At 45.7% G+C, this 18,231-nt stretch overlaps 1 protein-coding gene across 2 annotated transcripts in view; it reads left to right on the top strand.

Annotated features, from left to right (window-relative positions):
* The window catches only part of NUP155 (nucleoporin 155), an 898,957-nt gene that overhangs the window by 267,959 nt on the left and 612,767 nt on the right, over positions 1 to 18,231 (top strand). For both annotated transcript variants that reach the window (XM_078674974.1, XM_078674975.1), the window contains exon 16: positions 1,092 to 1,180. In XM_078674974.1, the coding sequence (XP_078531100.1) occupies positions 1,092 to 1,180 (89 nt within the window). The remainder of the gene's footprint in view (positions 1 to 1,091; positions 1,181 to 18,231) is intronic.

Here is an 18,231-nt window from a genome sequence, read left to right as displayed (position 1 = left end):
TTCAACGCATAGGCCGGCTTGTATATATACTGTGCAAGAAGAAATGTAAGCTTCCTCAGGCTTGTCCAGCCATCTTCAAACACCTATGTGCAGTGTTGTAAACTGTTGTTGAGGTACAATGAATCAGCAATTAGGTGTTTTTGAATAGGTCTCTACGAGTGGTACTAGCTGTTTTCCCCAATTGTTACTATACACTGCAAGGCTTATTATAGTGTATCTTTTGTGGCCATATCATCTTCAGGATCCTATCGCCCATTGTGCATTCATAAGTGCAGACTGGTGGTAAAGTGTATATACTTGACTGGAATTCACCACTTGTTGCACACTTTGCTTGTTGTCACTACTCTGATATTAAGGTGGCTCTGACTCATTTGCCTGCAGGACACAACTCATGCTTAGGTATCCCGTTCCATTCACAACATGCAGTCTTATCTCTTTTGTGATTCCAGTGCTTGTTATCGAAAGAGGGAAGTCACTGATGCTCACTCCTACAGTTTACCAGATAGATATCTTTCACCATCAAGAGCATTAACCAGTGATACATTATGGCTTGCATAGCCTGCATGATTACATCTCAGTACTTCCTCTGGGATTTCTACTGCATTTGCTTGCAGTCATATATTCCAGTGTGTAACATTGGGGAGAAATGTGGTGCAGAACATATGGCAAGCCACTCTTGCAGCCTTTAAACTAAATGCTATTTGTTACACACTTTATTTGTATTCTGTGCTCTAACAGTGTTGTGATTGGAGTATTCAACATATTAGAACTGTGCTCTTTCTTAGGTGTCATCTTCTTGATTTTATGTATGTGCTAGTTTGTGGCAGCTAATGTTATGCAAACCAGGGCCATGCCTTGAAGTTCACAAGTTTGAATTCTGGCAGTGTTTCACATATAAAATAAAGGTAACTTAATTAGAGAGACTAACATTCTTGCACTTAAGTTGCCATGGGTATTATTCAAATCCATGTTCATTTCACAAAAGATAGTGTATTTATTTGTAAGGTTATAAAGACATTTGTTTGCAAAGCTACATTTTGAAATACTGAATAATAAATATATTATTTTTTGTTTCTGCTGGCTGGTATAAGGTATGGCGGAGAAGCTCAGATGCGGATTGCTTCTACATTAGGAGCCCCAGGCAGTGTTGGGCCTATCTTAGGTTCTCCCATTCACATGGGTGAGTATTGAGTACTTGTGTTTCAGGATCTAAGGATTCTCATTTGTATAGTAATGAACATATTGACAGTGCACATTTTTTTGTTATAATAGTTTGTTATTTGAAGGAAAAGAAATTAAAAAAATGTCATACCCCACAAAAACCCACAGTCACAGCAAGATTTTATCAACCTGGTCCGCATACATAACATTTGATTCAGGCAGTATAGTCCAAACCAAATTGATAATAGTTTTCTGCAGATTCAGAAATATAGTAAAATATGTCAGTTGCACTTTAGCAGATCTTGAGTCTTTATATGCACACCACATCTTGCACAGATCCACTGTGTAAAAATGTTTTTTGTAGAAACTGAGCTAAATTGAAATATAGTGATTTGAGAGGTGGCTCATACCAGACAATCAGTCCAACATTATCACTGTTCCATTCTACATGTGTTTTTTAGGTCCTGTCAAGCCAGTACCCATTTACGTAGGCCCAGTGTCAATTAATTTGTATTTGGACCTGTTTGACTTACAGACCACTGCTGTGTCTTTCTCGTTATGGCTGTTCACCTTGTATCCTCTCTCCACAGTTGGCTGCATGCGAGATACTTTTTCTAAAATGTTCTGTTGGACTTGTTTTTTCCTGTTGGACAGAAATGTAAAATGAATGCAACGCTATTCTTGCAATCATAGATTCATAGATTCACGTTTCTCTACTCATTTCATAGTAAAATATTTGTGATGCCCACTCACAATTGAGTACAAGGAAGACGGAAAATGACTCGATTTCTGAAAGGTTTTGTGACTTTTACCCAGACGAGCAGCTCAAGGAACATAGGGAACTAGTCAGTTCATTGAAGATGTCTGGATTTACCTGCATGAGAAGAACAAAACATAGGAGTAGCTCAGTTGCCAGGGAAGGTATTTGTGAGGTCCGTTTGATGAGGAATAAAAGAAGTGGAAAGTTACTTTGTTGCCAGGAAGGGTGTTCACTCAGGTGAGGTGAACGGAATGTTGATTGTTTTCTCAGCTTACATTTAAGATCTATGAATTGCATATTTGTGTATTACCGTTCGCCTTTGACCGTGTACAAGAAAAATTAAAAGTAACAATGCAGATTTGCTGATCATTATTTTAACTTTGAGAATGGTAATAAAGTACTTTATGTAGCTCGTGGTATAACAAGATTGAGGCCTCTTGGGTAGCAGTTGAATGGAAAACCTATGCCTCTGTAACATGGGTATGTTAGTCGCATGCCGGTTTTAGTAGGCAGATAAAGCACTAATTTGATCTTTCTTAAGTTGTAGTTTACGGGACAATTATTCCCACAGCATGTCCACAAAGGCAGAATTCATGGCATTGAGAAGAATGCCTCAGACAGAGAATAATGTAAAATGACTAATTTGGAGGTCTTCTAGCCTCTTTCTTTTGACACGTGACTGTCACTGCATTATGTGTCTTTTACAATGCCCAAGTTTCCAACTGCATGTGTATCTCGTATCCTGACTTTTACTTTAGACATAGCTCAAGGCTAATTTAAGGGTACGTGCAAGGTCCTTGTGAGTTGGAGTGGTGCACCAGTCATTCCCTCACGGTGGACAGAGGGCTACTGTCCTGGTCTTTGGTATAGCACATGAAGCAGCGGAAACGGCATAGCATGTTTTTGGAATTTATAGTGTGGCTAGACCTTTTTATCGGTGTCCCTGAGAGTGTGGCTTACACTCCCCTAGTGCTGTGATGCGAATGCCTGGAACCTTTTATGCCATCCAATATGTATGTAGCGTGTGCATGTGGGTAGTGTGCATGTTCCAGATATGCTGTAATTGGACTGTGTATGTGAGTGAGTCTGAGTATTGAAACCAGTACAATCAATTTTGGATGCCCCTTATTTCGTATGGCAAAAAAAAATTGTAGATGGGGACAGCTTACCTAGATGACAGAAATGCACTGCCGCCATTATCATGGATTGAGAGTGTAGATCCGACACAGAAGGGAGGAAGGTGATGACAGAGCTACCTTTCGAATTTCTATAAGGACTTTTGTTAGTTAGGGGCTACATATTAGTTCTTCCTGAGTAGTGCCATTTGATTGATGGTAGGGGTGACGGATGGTACTGTAGTTTCTTTTGTGCAAGGTGCGGCAGTGTCTAGCTCAGGCCTGCCCTTTTTAGTACAAAATCGTAATCTCTTCAGAGAGGCTAATGACAGCCAGGTGCACAAGCCTCACACTCCTTTGTTTCTGTTGTGGGTTCTCCAGTTTGGAGACAGGCCCAGTGCTGCCAGTCGTGAGAAGCATTCATCTACCCAAAGGCTGTGTCTGGAGACCAGACTAAGGAGTAAAATTGAAAGGAGAACGGCATCAAACCGATTTTGCACTTTGAGACGGTGGATCTGCATCCCTTTAAAAAAAAAAAAAAAAAAGCCAAAAATGCATAAAACTGGCCTGAGTACACAGAGCATAAAGCTTTAAAGTCGGGAGCGCCAAGGTCTCCGCGCGACATCGGAAGAGTAAGAGTGTCATAAGCGATCCTGGGCCGCCTGCCAGGTCAGACCAGAGAGATAAGCCACAAGCGGATCCTGCAAAAAAAGTGGGCAGTGAGGGGAACAGGTACGTTCAGGAATAAATATAAAAAATTCAGGAGCACAACCATCTTGGCAATTGCCTATTCGACCGTCTAACGACAGGGGCAGACGGCTCCAAAGGGGAATCTTGGACTAGAACCAGTCCACAGCGCGGCCCAAGTTAGCCCTCCCGAGTTCGTCCACGTCCCTGCTCAGCCAAATACCTAAATAGCGAGTAGGGCCCAATGCCCACACAAAGGGGTATTCCGAGGTGAAAGGCGTGGTGGATTCAGTAAGAGGGAAGAGGACGGACTTGTTCCAGTTCACCTGTATACCTGAATAGCCACCAAACCATATAATCTCGCGCACCAGAGGGCTAAGATTTTCCTGGGGGTTGCTGACATATAAGGTGACGTCCGCGTACAAGGAGACCAACAGGGCACTGGCTGCGAATCCGATACCCCTCTCGGTGTAATGTTGTCTGAGTCTAGCCGCCAGTGGTTCCATCGCGATGGCGGAGAGCATAGGTGATAGCGGGAACCCCTGACAGGTGCCTCGCCCGATGGGGATGGGATCAGGTATTAGGCCATTGATCCGTAGACGGGCAGTGGGAAGGATATAAAGGAGTAAGATCTTGCATCTAAAAACCGGGCAGAATCCCAGACGTGGAAGGAGAAAAAAGAGGAAGGGCCATTCTAGGGTATCAAAGGATTTGGTGGCGTCATGCAGGGCGGCCACTGCTGGGAGCGCTGGGTAAATTTGGTGGAGAACGGAGAAGATGGTCTGAAGATTGTGGGAATTCGCACAGCCGGGAATAGTGGATCTGCATCCTTAGTTTAGAAAATATGTTTTAGGAGTGGGATCCCCCTTTCCCATTTTGTTCCAGTTTCAGGTTCTTCAAGATCAGTGCCGGGAGGTCTCCGCAGAGTGCTCAAATTACTACTGTACAACCAGTGCTAGTCTCCCAGAGGTGACGGGACGCCACCTGAAGTCTCCACTTTCTGCTGGAGGATCTGCCTGAAGTGGCTAGAAATGTTCCTTCCTTTTTAGAGTGGGAAGGAGTCTGACTACCTTTGAATGAAGAGACTGTCCAGAAGGAGAAGCCCAGTGTGTCCCCAGAATTAAGGCACACCACAAGAAAACAGAATGTCAGAGAACAAAGCCATGAGCGATGTATGCTGCAGAGGGCCCAACCCCGGTTTCTCAGTAAGCTTTCTTGTGGGAACCAGTACAAGCCTTCATGATTGTGATAGCCCTATTGGGCTGACAATGTGGTGACTGTGGTGGCCCATTAGGTGTTTGTACCTGCTTTCGTGCCAGCCAAGTAGCCCAGTCAGGGCAAACTCCATTTATATGGCCGAACCTACCACAGCAGCCAGAACCACACCCTTGTATAAGGACTGGGGCTACTAAACTGAGCCTGGGCAGCTATGGTTTCTTTTTCTTCTCCTGTTTCCTTGCTAGGTCTAGTGTTTTCTTTTCTTATTTTGTTTCCTTGCTAGGTCTGGTTGCTTCTTTTTCTTCTCATGTTTCCTTGTCCATTTGTTTCCTAATTTGTCAAACCCATTGCATTTAAAAATATAATTCCTAAAGAACGCATTGTCTCAATTGCTTCATCTATATGTACCCTGAAGCTTTTCTGAAATGGAAAATGTCCTGAAACATTAATTTCATATTTTTGGGCCAAATCAGTCAGTCTGTCATGTGTAGTTACTGCACATATTTTAATTTCCTTACTCTGGGAAATTATTTTTTCCTGAGATTGGTTCAAATTCTTATGAGGTCTAGCTTAATTTGTTCTACCACGCTCTCTATCTTTTTAATCCCTGCTGCTTCCTCAAAGCATGGCTGAAAAATCCTATCTTCAAATATATTTGGTTTTCCCTCGGCTGTTTGTGTTGTAAGACCATTTTTCCCTCATCTTTCAATGCTTTAACTGTTTCTGTTCAATAATCTGTGCATTCTGAGATGTTGAGATGAACCCTAATATAATTACTCTTTGAGCTTTTGGATTTGGGACCATATTAATTAGGACAGTCACAATATGTCTAGGCACTGTCTGCACAACTACAGCTTGTAGTGTTTGTACTGAATCAGTCACAATTGAAGAAGTAACACCTGAAAATATCACTATCAGTATTGAATTAAAAGGTGGTGTGGCAATCTGAAATATCTATAAAGTTCTCTCAGTCTGTATTTCTCTTGATTCAACAGAAGTAGTAGCCACTGTGGTATTTACTGGTACACTATTATCAGTATTTGTAGAAAGGACCACATAATGTGATGGACACTCAGTTAATAATGCATCCAATATTTCATCCCCTAAATCACTATTGGTTTAAAGCTTTTCGTCATCCTTAATTCCCTTCTCTTGTATCTGACCCTTTACCTGTTTGTCCCCTCTTTCCTTGTCTCTTGCTGCCTTTTCCCACATGCTTAAGGCTTCAGATTGTGTGGCTCTAGATGGTGACATTATTTCACACAGATTTTCCCTTAATCTGTCAATAATTTGCAATTTAAAAGTACCATATTTTGGACATTTCAAAGGACCCTCTTTCTCAGTAATCTTGCACCATTGACAAACCCACAAACATGAATTTTGTCCCAAATTTGTAGGCATAAAATGCACAGGCGTTCCCTCAGGAGCATCACCAACCAAAATCGAATTTTTTACATGACCTCCCAACAGTTTCTTAAAGCCTTTGAACAATTTCATTTCTGCAATAATTCAATGCAATGTTTTGATTAAATTCTGTAAATGCCAACATTTATTTTCTCCAATCCTGTCATAGTTTTAAGTTTCTTGAAGACTTTCAACCAATCTCAATACGATAATCACTCAACAGTACTTTCACAGCAGATGGGCGTTAGAGGGCGCACTAGCAGAATGGCCGCCATGTGGTGAGGCTCCTGCTGCCTTGACCAAATATCTGTAATTTATCCTGCTAAACTGGGCCGCATTAACTGCTATCTTCCTCCTGCCTGCACCTGAACCCTCTACCGGCACTCGGTATAAGTTTGACGGCGATCTGAGGCTCCGCGGCTGAGAAAACTGGAGCTGAAGTTTCCCCCGAGACCTGAGGTGGAGCTGAGTGCGTCGCTGTGTGCGGCGACTGCCGGGAATCGCCACGAGGGAGGTAGGCCGCGGTGGACGGGAGTGTCATCTGGAGGAGCTCCGCTCGGCGGCTTTTCTCGTGGGCGGTCTCTGAACGTTGCGGTGGACACAGGTAGGAAGCACATGTGCCTGTAAACCTCCAGACTACACCAGACGCCCTACTGTACTGTGGAGAGCTGCAAGAGCATTCATTTTCAGAGGTGGGATCTGGCCCTAATACTCTCCATTCCACAAGCCAAGAGTGTTGGCACCTAGGACTTGGCATTGGGAAAAGAGCTATGACACCTGACGCCCTGAATGTTAATGCAGGTATTGAACGCGACATACGAGGGGGCTGCACGGCTTGATTGCACTCCGGGACCCGGTACACCCCCTGTGTGAGGGCCCTATCTAGATTTTGGCGCCTTGTACATCGGGAAGCTGCCGACTGCGGCGTGCTGGGCCACAGGGATAAAAAGCACGAAGATTAAAGCGGCAGACGCCTATCCTGGAGGACTGGTATTTACAAGGCCATACACATCAGTGGAAACTCTGCCCCCACGGGCGGGTGAAAGTGGGGCGCAACCGTGATATAGGACAGCTTGCGCAACAAGGGATATTACTGCCGCGGACACATAGCGCGCAATAACACACGTCCAGAGCTCCAGGCCTATGTCCTACTAAAAAGGCAGGCACTGCTGCTATTGCTACGATTTCAAGTTCCTGTGATATTTAGTGTGCCCTATATGGGGAGCTGTACCCGAGCACTACCAACAGACAATATGGGGAAACCGGACACTCGACAACCGAAGTTGAACTTTGAGGCTGCGAAAAAAGGGCCTAAAGCGCAGTCTGGTGATGCCGCCTTGGACATTGCAGATCTACCGGGCGGCAGCGATGCTTCTACGGACCTAGACATGCGGAAAATTTTGCAAGAAATGCGGCAAGGTTTTGCCACTATTGTCGACAAAGTAGACCGTATGTCCTCCAGGATGAAGGCCATCGTACATAAGGTGGACCAACACGAGGAACGTATCAAGGAAACCGAGAGAAGAATATCGGACGCTGATGATACGACGGCCAGCCATACTGCGCAATTGGCAAGAATGGACAAGCTCCTGCGCGTCATAGCCGCAAAAAATGAGGATTTGGAGGCCCGAGGCAGACGCAACAACATCCGCGTCACGGGCATTCCGGAATCCACAGACACTGGGCTTATGGAAGACTACATTGAAAAGCTGTTGCTAACATCCATTGGCTCCGATGCGTTCTCCACGCAATTCATAGTGGAAAGAGCGCATCGTTCTCTCGGACCTAGACCGAAACCTGGCAATCCTCCGAGACCTATTATCGCACGCATATTAAATTACAGAGATCGTGAAGTGGCCCTACGAGCTGCACGCACCAAACAAACTTTGGCATACAACGTAGTGTCCTTTTCCATCTTTCCGGATTTTACTCCAATGGTACAGGAGGACCGTCGCAAGTTCATAGAGGTCAAAAAGAAGTTGCGCACAGCACAGATTGATTATGCCCTACTGTATCCTGCTCGCCTTCGGGTAACGCACCAGGGGAAACAGCGTTTCTTCACCAACCCACAACAAGTGGAGGACTACCTACGCTCACTGAAGAAACCGAACCGAGGAGGGTCTGCATGAGACGCTGCACAACGAGGACATGAGCACGGCACGGATGACGAAGATTGAACTATGGCACTCATACATGACTATCATACTTTGACTGACTTTGATGCAGGCAGCTGATCCTGGGGATAGACTGTGCTTTGGATCATCACACGGAGATGGTGCCGAAGAACTTTGCAGAGGTTCCGGTGGTAACGTATTCCAGGACCCGCTTTCCTCCCTCAGTTGAAGCCTAGTGGTCGTACAGGTCTGAAGGCTGGATGGGAGGAGGGCGGCTGTGATGCTCTCTAGAGAACCCCCCATCGGTTGTTCCCCTAAGTTGACTTATGTTATGTTGGGAAGGATTGTGTTGTTGCAGGGAATGGGTAGGTAGACAATTCTGGCAAGTTGGGGATGCTTCAGTGGGAGGGGGGTTTGTTAAATGGGAGGTGGGGGGTGGTGGGGGTAGTTGACCACTATGATCTGGGCAGCATAGAGGCACATGATAAAAATGCAGAGGCTTGCGGTGAATATGGGGTGGCAGCGATACCAAGGACATTGCTGATATGTGTTACATATATTGTTTGTGCATATGATTAGCGAACCGACTAACGAGTTGTTAACGATAATATCCTGGTATGTCAGAGGCCTTAACAATCCACGTAAATGCAGATAGGTTCTTTCCTACCTGGACGGGCACCGGGCACAACTGGTATTGCTACAGGAGACACATATCCCCCCGCAAACCAACCCTTCCTTCGCAAGTAAATGGGCTGGTGGCAGATATTTCTCCTCCTACTCTTCATATGCCAGAGGTGTTGCCATACTTATTAAGAGAACGGTCCCATTCCTTCTCCTTGGTAAAATGATTGATTCTGCAGGGCGATATGTGATTGTGTGGGGGAGACTAGGTGATGACACGGTCACTGTGGTGAATTGTTATGCCCCTAATACTGATGCACCGGAATTTTTCATATTGTTATGGGGCAAGATATTAGATATAGGCTCCACACATGTGATTTGGGGAGGTGATTTTAATGTGGCACTGATGCCGGTACTAGACCGAGCGGACGGTTTTGCACACTATCATACTAAAGCAAGGGAGGCCATGCAGAATATATTGGAGGAGGGTTTGTTGATAGAAAGCTGGAGACATTTACATCCCAAGACACTTGAGGGTACCCATTTCACATCTTATACAGGAACTTGGGCACGCTTAGATTACTGTCTCCTATCATGTACACTTGCAGGTGCTGTGACGGCTGCGAAACCCTCCCCTCCAAAACCCCCCCCCCCAAAAAAAACAGTTCTTTCACAGCACGGCACACTCTAATGTCATTCATCTCCCTCACAACAACTTCCCCTTTACAATTTCAGTTTCTTCTGCTTTACCAAAACGATTTAACAGAAAAAATACATTGAACACAAAACAACTCTGGTGTGCTCCACTAAAAAAAAATATAGATCTGCATACAACCACTCCCAGTAAAATCTTGACCAGCGCGAATATACGCTTTGAGTAGACATCTTTAGGATTCCTCCTGGTGCACTCTAGGAAGAAACCCCAACAAAATGTTAACTCTTTACACTTTCAAAAAGTTCCCTTAACTGGTGGCACTAGTAACGCCGCCTCACGCACAGCACCCTCGAAACAGCAGACAAACTTACTTAATTCCTGCAATTGACGCCTGAGGCTTGAGCCGGGCGGATACTCTTACTCCTTCTCTAGACCTGTTTTTAAAATATTATTCTTTGTGTGCACTGCCCTCTGTGTCCTTTCCCCCCCTGCACTTGCGCGCGGATTTATCGCGACGCTGTTGTCTTTTCCGATTTTGGGTGAAGACTTCATTTCATTTTAAATTTAATTCCTGACTAGTCTGTACTCACCACATCTAGCGCTACCTCCCCCAGTGGGTCCGGCCGATTTTGGGGCTGTTCGACCTGGGGCTCGGGCAGAGTTAGTGCGGCAGCCATCTTGGGTAGGGCTTCCTCCCTTGGGGCGAGAGGAAACAGTATAAAAACAGTAGAAGGACTCTATTCGCGAGAATCCTGCAATTGACGCCTGAGGCTTGAGCCGGGCGGATACTCTTACTCCTTCTCTAGACCTGTTTTTAAAATATTATTCTTTGTGTGCACTGCCCTCTGTGTCCTTTCCCCCCCTGCACTTGCGCGCGGATTTATCGCGACGCTGTTGTCTTTTCCGATTTTGGGTGAAGACTTCATTTCATTTTAAATTTAATTCCTGACTAGTCTGTACTCACCACATCTAGCGCTACCTCCCCCAGAGGGTCCGGGCGATTTTGGGGCTGTTCGACCTGGGGCTCGGGCAGAGTTAGTGCGGCAGCCATCTTGGGTAGATCTTCCTCCCTTGGGGCGAGAGGAAACAGTATAAAAACAAACGGCTATGACTCTGCGCAGCGGACGCGTTCAGCGGGCGCGCCGCATTCGCGCCGGAGTCAAGCCAGAGTCCAGCCCGTCTGCGCCCGTCCGCGACAGACCGGGGCGCGGGGCGACTCCTCCTCTAAGTCCTCTGACTCCACTTGAGGTCCCGGAACTGGTAAGGCACCTTGAGCGATACACGAAACAGGAGCTTCTTGTTCTACGTTCCAAAATGGCCATAGGCTGTGATCATAACTATCCAGCCGATAGTTTTCCTACCACATGCGACTTTTGTAACCACACTTTTTCATCACCTAAAAGCAATGCATTACCCTTAGCTAAACCTAACATGCTATTACTCAACTGTAGGTCGATGAAAAAACACAAATTGGAAATTCACGATTTAATTACTAGCAATAAGCCCGAAGTGCTATTTCTAATTGAGACGTGGTTGGATGAGGAGTCTGCCCCAGAAGCGCTGGAAGGTACCCTCCCTGGCTACTGTCTACTGCGTCTAGACAGATACAAACAAAGAGGGGGAGGGATCGCCCTCATTCATAAAACTGAGCTAGAATGCACTCTAACAAAAGCCAATAAACTGCACAGTGAAAGCGGCTTATTTACCATCAAACTTGGACCGAGAAATATCATTAACGGCCTGTTGATATATCGTCCTCCTGGAGCAGATGGACAATTCGAAAGTCATCTTCTTGATTATATCACGCAACCAGCTCTCCGTTACAAAAAGTTTATAATTCTAGGTGACCCAAACCTCCATTTTGAGGATAGGGAGTGCAAAGAGGCACAGGAGGTGGCCACGGCATTGGCTTCGCTAGGACTGAATATACATTCTACTGCCCCATCACACCAACACGGCCATCTCTTGGACCCCATCTTTGCCAACTGGGAGGGCATCACTGCCTTCCCTCCGGTAAAAATAATTTGGTCTGACCATTTTGTCATTCCGTTTCTGATAGATAATATACTCACAGATAACAGAATCCTTAAACCCCCCTCCCTTAAACGTAGAAACTGGAAGAAGTTTGACCAAGAAGCTTTCAGACTTGCTCTCCAAAAAAATCCTCCTTTGCTAAGTAATTCTCTTCAAGAAGCCTACGAAAATTATGAGAATTGGCTGTCCAATGCCCTGGAAGAGATAGCCCCTTGGACATCCAAGCCCCCCGCCAGGCAGTCTAAAACCGCTCCATGGTTCTCTGAAAAATTAAAACAAGCTAAAGCCAGATGTAAAACTCTAGAGCGCAACTGGAGAAAACATTACAACCTGGAGGATAAAATGCTATCTAAGACTGAACTCCATAAATATCATAAATTAGTGAGATCGGAAAAAAGCTGCCACCTCAAAAATAGAATCGACTCAGCGGATAATCCTACCAAAGAACTGTTTTCGATCTATAAAGAACTCACTATTCCTACTAGATTGGAAGCTCAGGACACGTATTCGAAAGAACTATGTGACTCCATTGCTGATTTTTTGGTTAACAAGATTGACAAAATCCATGCCACCTTCACAAAAGACGAGTCCAGTTCTAGCGAATTGGCAGAGCCAACAATAGCAACACGGGGACCCCTGGTCTCACGTGCTTCATCACTCCTGAGAAACAAGAGCTTCTCAGTATTGTTAACAGTATACAATCCGGTTCTCCGAGTGATGTATGCCCTCCGACTCGCTGCAGAGGAGTTATGGAGTCTACAGTTATTGACTATATCAGTCTCATTGTATCATTGTCCTTCGAGGAATGTAAGGTACTAGATGCCTGGAAAATTGCCCAAGTAATCCCCCCCTTAAAAAAAAGGCTAACATCCACGTCTCCCAATTCCAGAATCTCCGCCCCATATCCCTCCTCCCTTTTTGTGCCAAGATTGTGGAGAAAGTAGTGAATAGGCAGCTCATGAGTTATCTGAAAGATCACTCGCTCTTACATCCGACTCAATCAGGGTTCAGAGCTGGATACTCCACTGAGTCAGCCCTACTTTTCACCACCGAAAGTCTTAGGCGCATAGTGGATGAGGGAGAGACAGCAGCGTTGGTATTATTAGACCTAAGTGCAGCTTTTGACACCGTGCTGCACTCAACGCTGCTGTCTCGGCTATCTGGAATGGGAGTAAAGGGGTCAGCCCTTGCGTGGCTGGAGTCCTTCCTGGCCAACAGAAATTTTCGGTTGCATTGCCCCCCCTTTAAGTCTTCTCTCAGAAAGGCGAGCCATGGGGTTCCTCAGGGCTCTAGTTTGAGCCCCACCGTGTTCAATATCTATATGGAACCCCTGGCTCGCATAGTGGAGACTTGTGGGGTGGGCATTGTCAGCTACGCTGATGACACCCAATTGGTGTTCAAACTTACGCCCGACCACGGAGAAGATGCCACCAATTTCTCCAACTGCCTCTCTTCCGTGGCAGCTTGGATGAACAACAATTGTCTTCGCCTTAATGGCGATAAAACTGAGCTGTTGGTGGTAGGAAAATCTACTTCCGCATGGTCCCCCCTGTGGTGGCCTGCGGAACTGGGCAGTATGCCTTGCCCTGTGGCTTCGGTGCGGAACTTGGGCATAACATTGGACTCTAACCTGTCTTATAAACTGCATGTGAACAAAGTCACAGCAAGATGATTCAGCGTACTGAGGGTCCTTCGGAAGGTACTAGACCTTCTGCCCATGGACTCAAGAAAGATTATTGTCCATGCCCTAGTCACCCCCCATCTGGACTATGGGAACGCCTTGTTACTGGGTTTGAGCAAAATGGGCACCCACAAACTCCAGTGCGCTCAGAATGCCGCTGCGCGCCTTGTGCTCAAGCTTCCTCGAAGAGCCTCAGGGAGACTGGCCTTGTCCAGACTCCATTGGCTCCCCATCAAGGAGCGAATTAAATTCAAGGCCCTATGCTTTGCCCACCGCATAGCCCATGGCACCGGTCCAGGTTATCTGCAAGGTCTACTCACTATACATCGTCCTACCAGGAACCTTAGATCTTCTGGTACGATGTTGTTCAAAATCCCCAAGATAACTAGAGCCAAGATGGGTGGCTCCTCGTTCAGATACTTGGCTTCCAAGGGCTGGAATGAACTCCCTCTCGAGATGCGGATGGAACCCTCTGAAATAAGATTTCGAGGAAAATTGAAAACCTTCCTCTTTCCCCGCATCTAATCTCCTCATCCCCCCTTGCCCTTGTCCGTTCTTCCTGTGTTCACTCCTCTGAGCTCCCTTGCAGTTTCAGCGCGGGGACACTCTGTTTTTGAGTAACCAGGCGCTTTATAAATGGCTTCTATTCTATTCTATTAGTGTATACCACACTGAGTCCCACCCATAGGTGCACATCCCGGGATCTTAGGCCTCGACTGACCTGTTTTCAATTTCAGTATAACAGCCCTATCCTAAGTTATTTTATTTATTTATAAAGCACGCACCTACCCAACAGGGTCTCCTGGTGCTGGACAAAGCGTCAGGCTTCCGGATAGCAGCCTCAAGATAGAAATCGGGCTTGGCAACTAAAAAGGAAAGTTTTCAGGTTCTTGCGGAAGGCGAGCCAAGAGTGACAGTTCCTGAGCTCAGCTGGAAGTGAGTTCCAGAGTTTGGAGCCCAGGAAAGAAAATGAGCGGCCTCTCATGCAAGCAAGGCGAAATCTGGGCACTGTGAACCGTGAGAGGCTGGATGATCTCAACTGTCGGGTGGGCACATAGGGTTTCACCAGGTTTGGATGTATGAAGGAGCCAAGGCAAGTTTGGCCCGTATCATATAGCATAAGGCCTTGAATTCGATGCGCTTGTTCACCCTGAACCGATTTTGTTTATGAAGCAGCGGTGAAACTGAGGCATATCTGGTGGATAAGCTTACCCTCTTTTTGGAAACCAGCATTAATTATGCGAACTACACCATCCTAGGTGATTTTAATCCCCACCTAAAGAATATTTCGGACCCTAAGAACGCCAAACTTGTAGATTCCCTGTCTGGCTTAGGGATGGAACAATTGGTCAAAGAAAGTACTCATGTCGCAGGACATACTCTCGATGGCCTATTTACCTCCAATCCTATGATTAAAATACAGGAGGTTATATCAGTGTTATGGTCTAACCATAGGGCCATCATATTTACAATTGGAGTCTCATCTCAAAACATGACAGCGATCAAGTCACTGACAACACACAGATACCGAGATTGAGCAAAAATTTACTCTGACCTCCTTCAAACCTCATTAAGGTTAAAGAAGCCTAACTCACAGGTAGAAACGAATCAGGCAGTGCAGAACATAACTTCTTGGATCACTAAGGTCTCTAATATAGTAGCACCTTTAAAATCTACCACCTAAGAAGAAATAAACCCTCGGAACCTTGGTCCTCCGATAAACTGAGGAAACAAAAGCAATTATGTAGGAGAACAGAAACAATGGAGGCACAACTATAATAAGGACCTGAAAATGAAGTACGCACAGACTTTAGCCACATATAAAAAGTTAATTATGGAAGAAAAAAGCAATTATTTTACCATGAAAATATGGACATCTAAAAACTCTAGTAGAGAGCTTTTTGTCACCATCAAAAAATTAAATAAACTTCCCACAAAAGAGAAATCCGATAATAACCCACAGTTCTGTAACATATTGGGCCAGGCTTTTGCCGACTAGGTGGAATTAGTTTATAAAACATTCTCTAAGCTCCCTGATGAATCTACATCCCAAAGGAGTGTCCTTACTCCGAGCTCCCCTGGTTTCTCCTTTTTTCTTCCCACTGTGGATCAAATCACTAAAACCATAGTAGGTACAAAATCTGGGGCCCGTCTGATCCTTGCCCCCCAAAAGTTTTTCATCTCTTTCCAGAGACTCTTGGTGAACAACTGAGTGATCTATTCTCGGGAATAATACTCCATGGAAAATTCCCTGAAGCATGGAAGGTAGCATCTGTGCTACCGCTGCTGAAAAAACCTCATCTAGACCCAGCCGAGCCTAACAACTATTGGCCAATCTCCAGAATTCCTTTTTGTTCAAACGTTCTGGAGAAACTGCTTAATATACAGCTTACTACCTTTGTTTCCTCCAACTATCTGCTCGACCATTCACAGTTTGGGTTTAGAGAGGGTCATGGAATTGAAAAAGCTCTAATCGCTGCTAGTGAAGAGCTAAGGAAATCATTGGACGAGGGCGAGGAGGCCGCCTTGATATTATTAGATCTGTCGGCAGCCTTCGACACAGTCAATCATAAAATCCTTATTACCAGATTGTCTGACCTGGACGTCCAAGAATCCGCTACGACTCTATCAACGTCATACCTCACGGAAAGATCTTTTCGAGTCAAATTAGTTCCCAAACCTTCAATCTTCAGTGTGGAGTACCGCAGGGCTCGTCTTTGAGCCCTACACTGTTAAATATGTACGTGACCCCCTTGACCTCTTTGATTGGACAGTTTGGTTTCTCTGTAATATCCTATGCAGATGACACTCAGGTAGTTGTGTCTATAACCAATAATGAAGAGGAGGTGGCCGATTGCTTTAACAACTGCATGACCCATGTCAACTCTTGGATGCAATCCAACTGTCTTAATCTTAACGGCAGTAAGACTGAAGTTTTACTCTTGGGTGCCAATCCTTTGGACTGGTCTCGGAAGTGGTGGCCTGCAGATCTGGGGGAGTGCCCAACACCGGTCTCTAAGGCAAAAAATGTTGCGATCACGTTTGACTGTAGGTTGACCTTTGACAGTCAAATTAATTGCCTTATTTCCAGCTTCTGGACAATTCTTAAAATGATTCGGAAAGTCCGCCCCTTTGTTCCACCGGAGGCATTTAAAACGCTGGTGATTGCTTTGGCCATTTCCAGACTAGATTACGGCAATGCACTGTATGTGGGGATCCAAACCCAACTCTTGAAAAAGATGCAACGCTTGCAGAATGCAGCAGCTAGATTAATATTGAACATCCCTAAACATGAATCAGTTTCTTAGCAGCTAGGAGCATTGCATTGGCTCCCGGTTAAGAAGAGGATTATTTTTAAGGCTCTCTGTATTACATACAAAGCACTCCATGGAAAGGGCCCTTCTTACCGAATTTCGCGCTTAAAATATTATGTGCCGCCCAGGAACCTCAGATCTAGACAACACAGACTTTTGCAAATGCTCAGGTTCAAGCAGGTCCGATGGGGAGGAAGGAGCTTCTTGCTGGGATCCGCCAAGTTTTGGAATCTTCCGCTCACAATCAAAAACAACATGAATCTTAAAGTATTATGGAAAGAAGTAAAAACTTGGCTGTTTCAAACTGAAATTTAGTCCATCTACACACTAGCTTTCACGCTCCTTGAGTCCTCAGCGCCAAGACGCCTCCGGGCATTCGTTGCGCTTTACAAATCTAATAATCAAATCTAATATCTAGGCAGCCGAAAAACAAGGCGAGCGGCCGCATTTTGGATGGTCTGCAGGCGATGGATTGAGGATTTGTCTGCGCCCAGGTATAAAACATTGCCGTAGTCCAGTCTGGATGTCACCAAAGCCTGCAACACCGTTCTTTGGACGTCTGGTGGAATTAGCAAGAGGATCTTTTTAAGCCATTTGAGAACTGAGAAGCAGGTGACTGTGACCATGGACACCTGAGGTTTGAGGGGGAGGTTGGTATCAATAATAAAACCAAGATTTTTAACTTTAGGGACCGGAGCAGGTAATGGTCCCAGAGCAGCAGGCCAGTGGTTAACATCCCAAGGTCTGGGTTTTTTCCCAGAACCAGGACCACAGTTCTGTTGCCATTCAGCTTCAGATCATTTCTGGTCCACAGGGAGACATTTCTCAGGCCAAGCTGGAGCAGGGAGGGATCTTGATGCTGAGTGGCTGATAATGAGAAGATAATCTGAGTATCGTCTGCATATGAAAAGATGCAATGTCCCGTCTTCTCAGCAATGTCCGCCTGAGGAGAATCATAGATTTTGAGGAGCAATAGGCTCAAAATCGATCTCTGACGGACTCCAGAGGTTAATGCTCAGCTCGTCATGAGTCACAGTAGAGCTGTGCTCATGACGAGCTGGGCTCGTCATAACTGCCGCGGTCCGCTCACGCGCGATTGATTCTCCGCCTGTGCGGGCGAATTATTCAGTGGGAGAAGTTGTGACGAGCCCAGCTCGTCATGAGCACAGCTCTACTGTGACTCATGACGAGCTGGGCTTGTCACGAGCACAGCAGCGCCAAGGACCCCCTGCGCCGTGGGGGAATTACCCCCGCAGCGAAGGGGTTAAGGATATAAGCCACCTCCAGGCCAGTACCTCAATACCTGAGGCCTATAGTCGGTCTGTCAAGATGGAATGTGACACTGTATCGAAGCTCGCACTTAAGTCAAGCAGGATGAGGGCGGCAGTACCACTGGAGTCCAGCAGTTGCCTGAGACATTTCGTGACCCCAAGTACTGCAGATTTAGTGCTATGGCTCGGTCTAAAA

Source organism: Lissotriton helveticus, chromosome 2_1 (genome assembly GCF_964261635.1).
Source record: "Lissotriton helveticus chromosome 2_1, aLisHel1.1, whole genome shotgun sequence".
NCBI lineage: Eukaryota > Metazoa > Chordata > Amphibia > Caudata > Salamandridae > Lissotriton > Lissotriton helveticus.
This window is presented reverse-complemented; position numbering and strand designations above follow the sequence as displayed.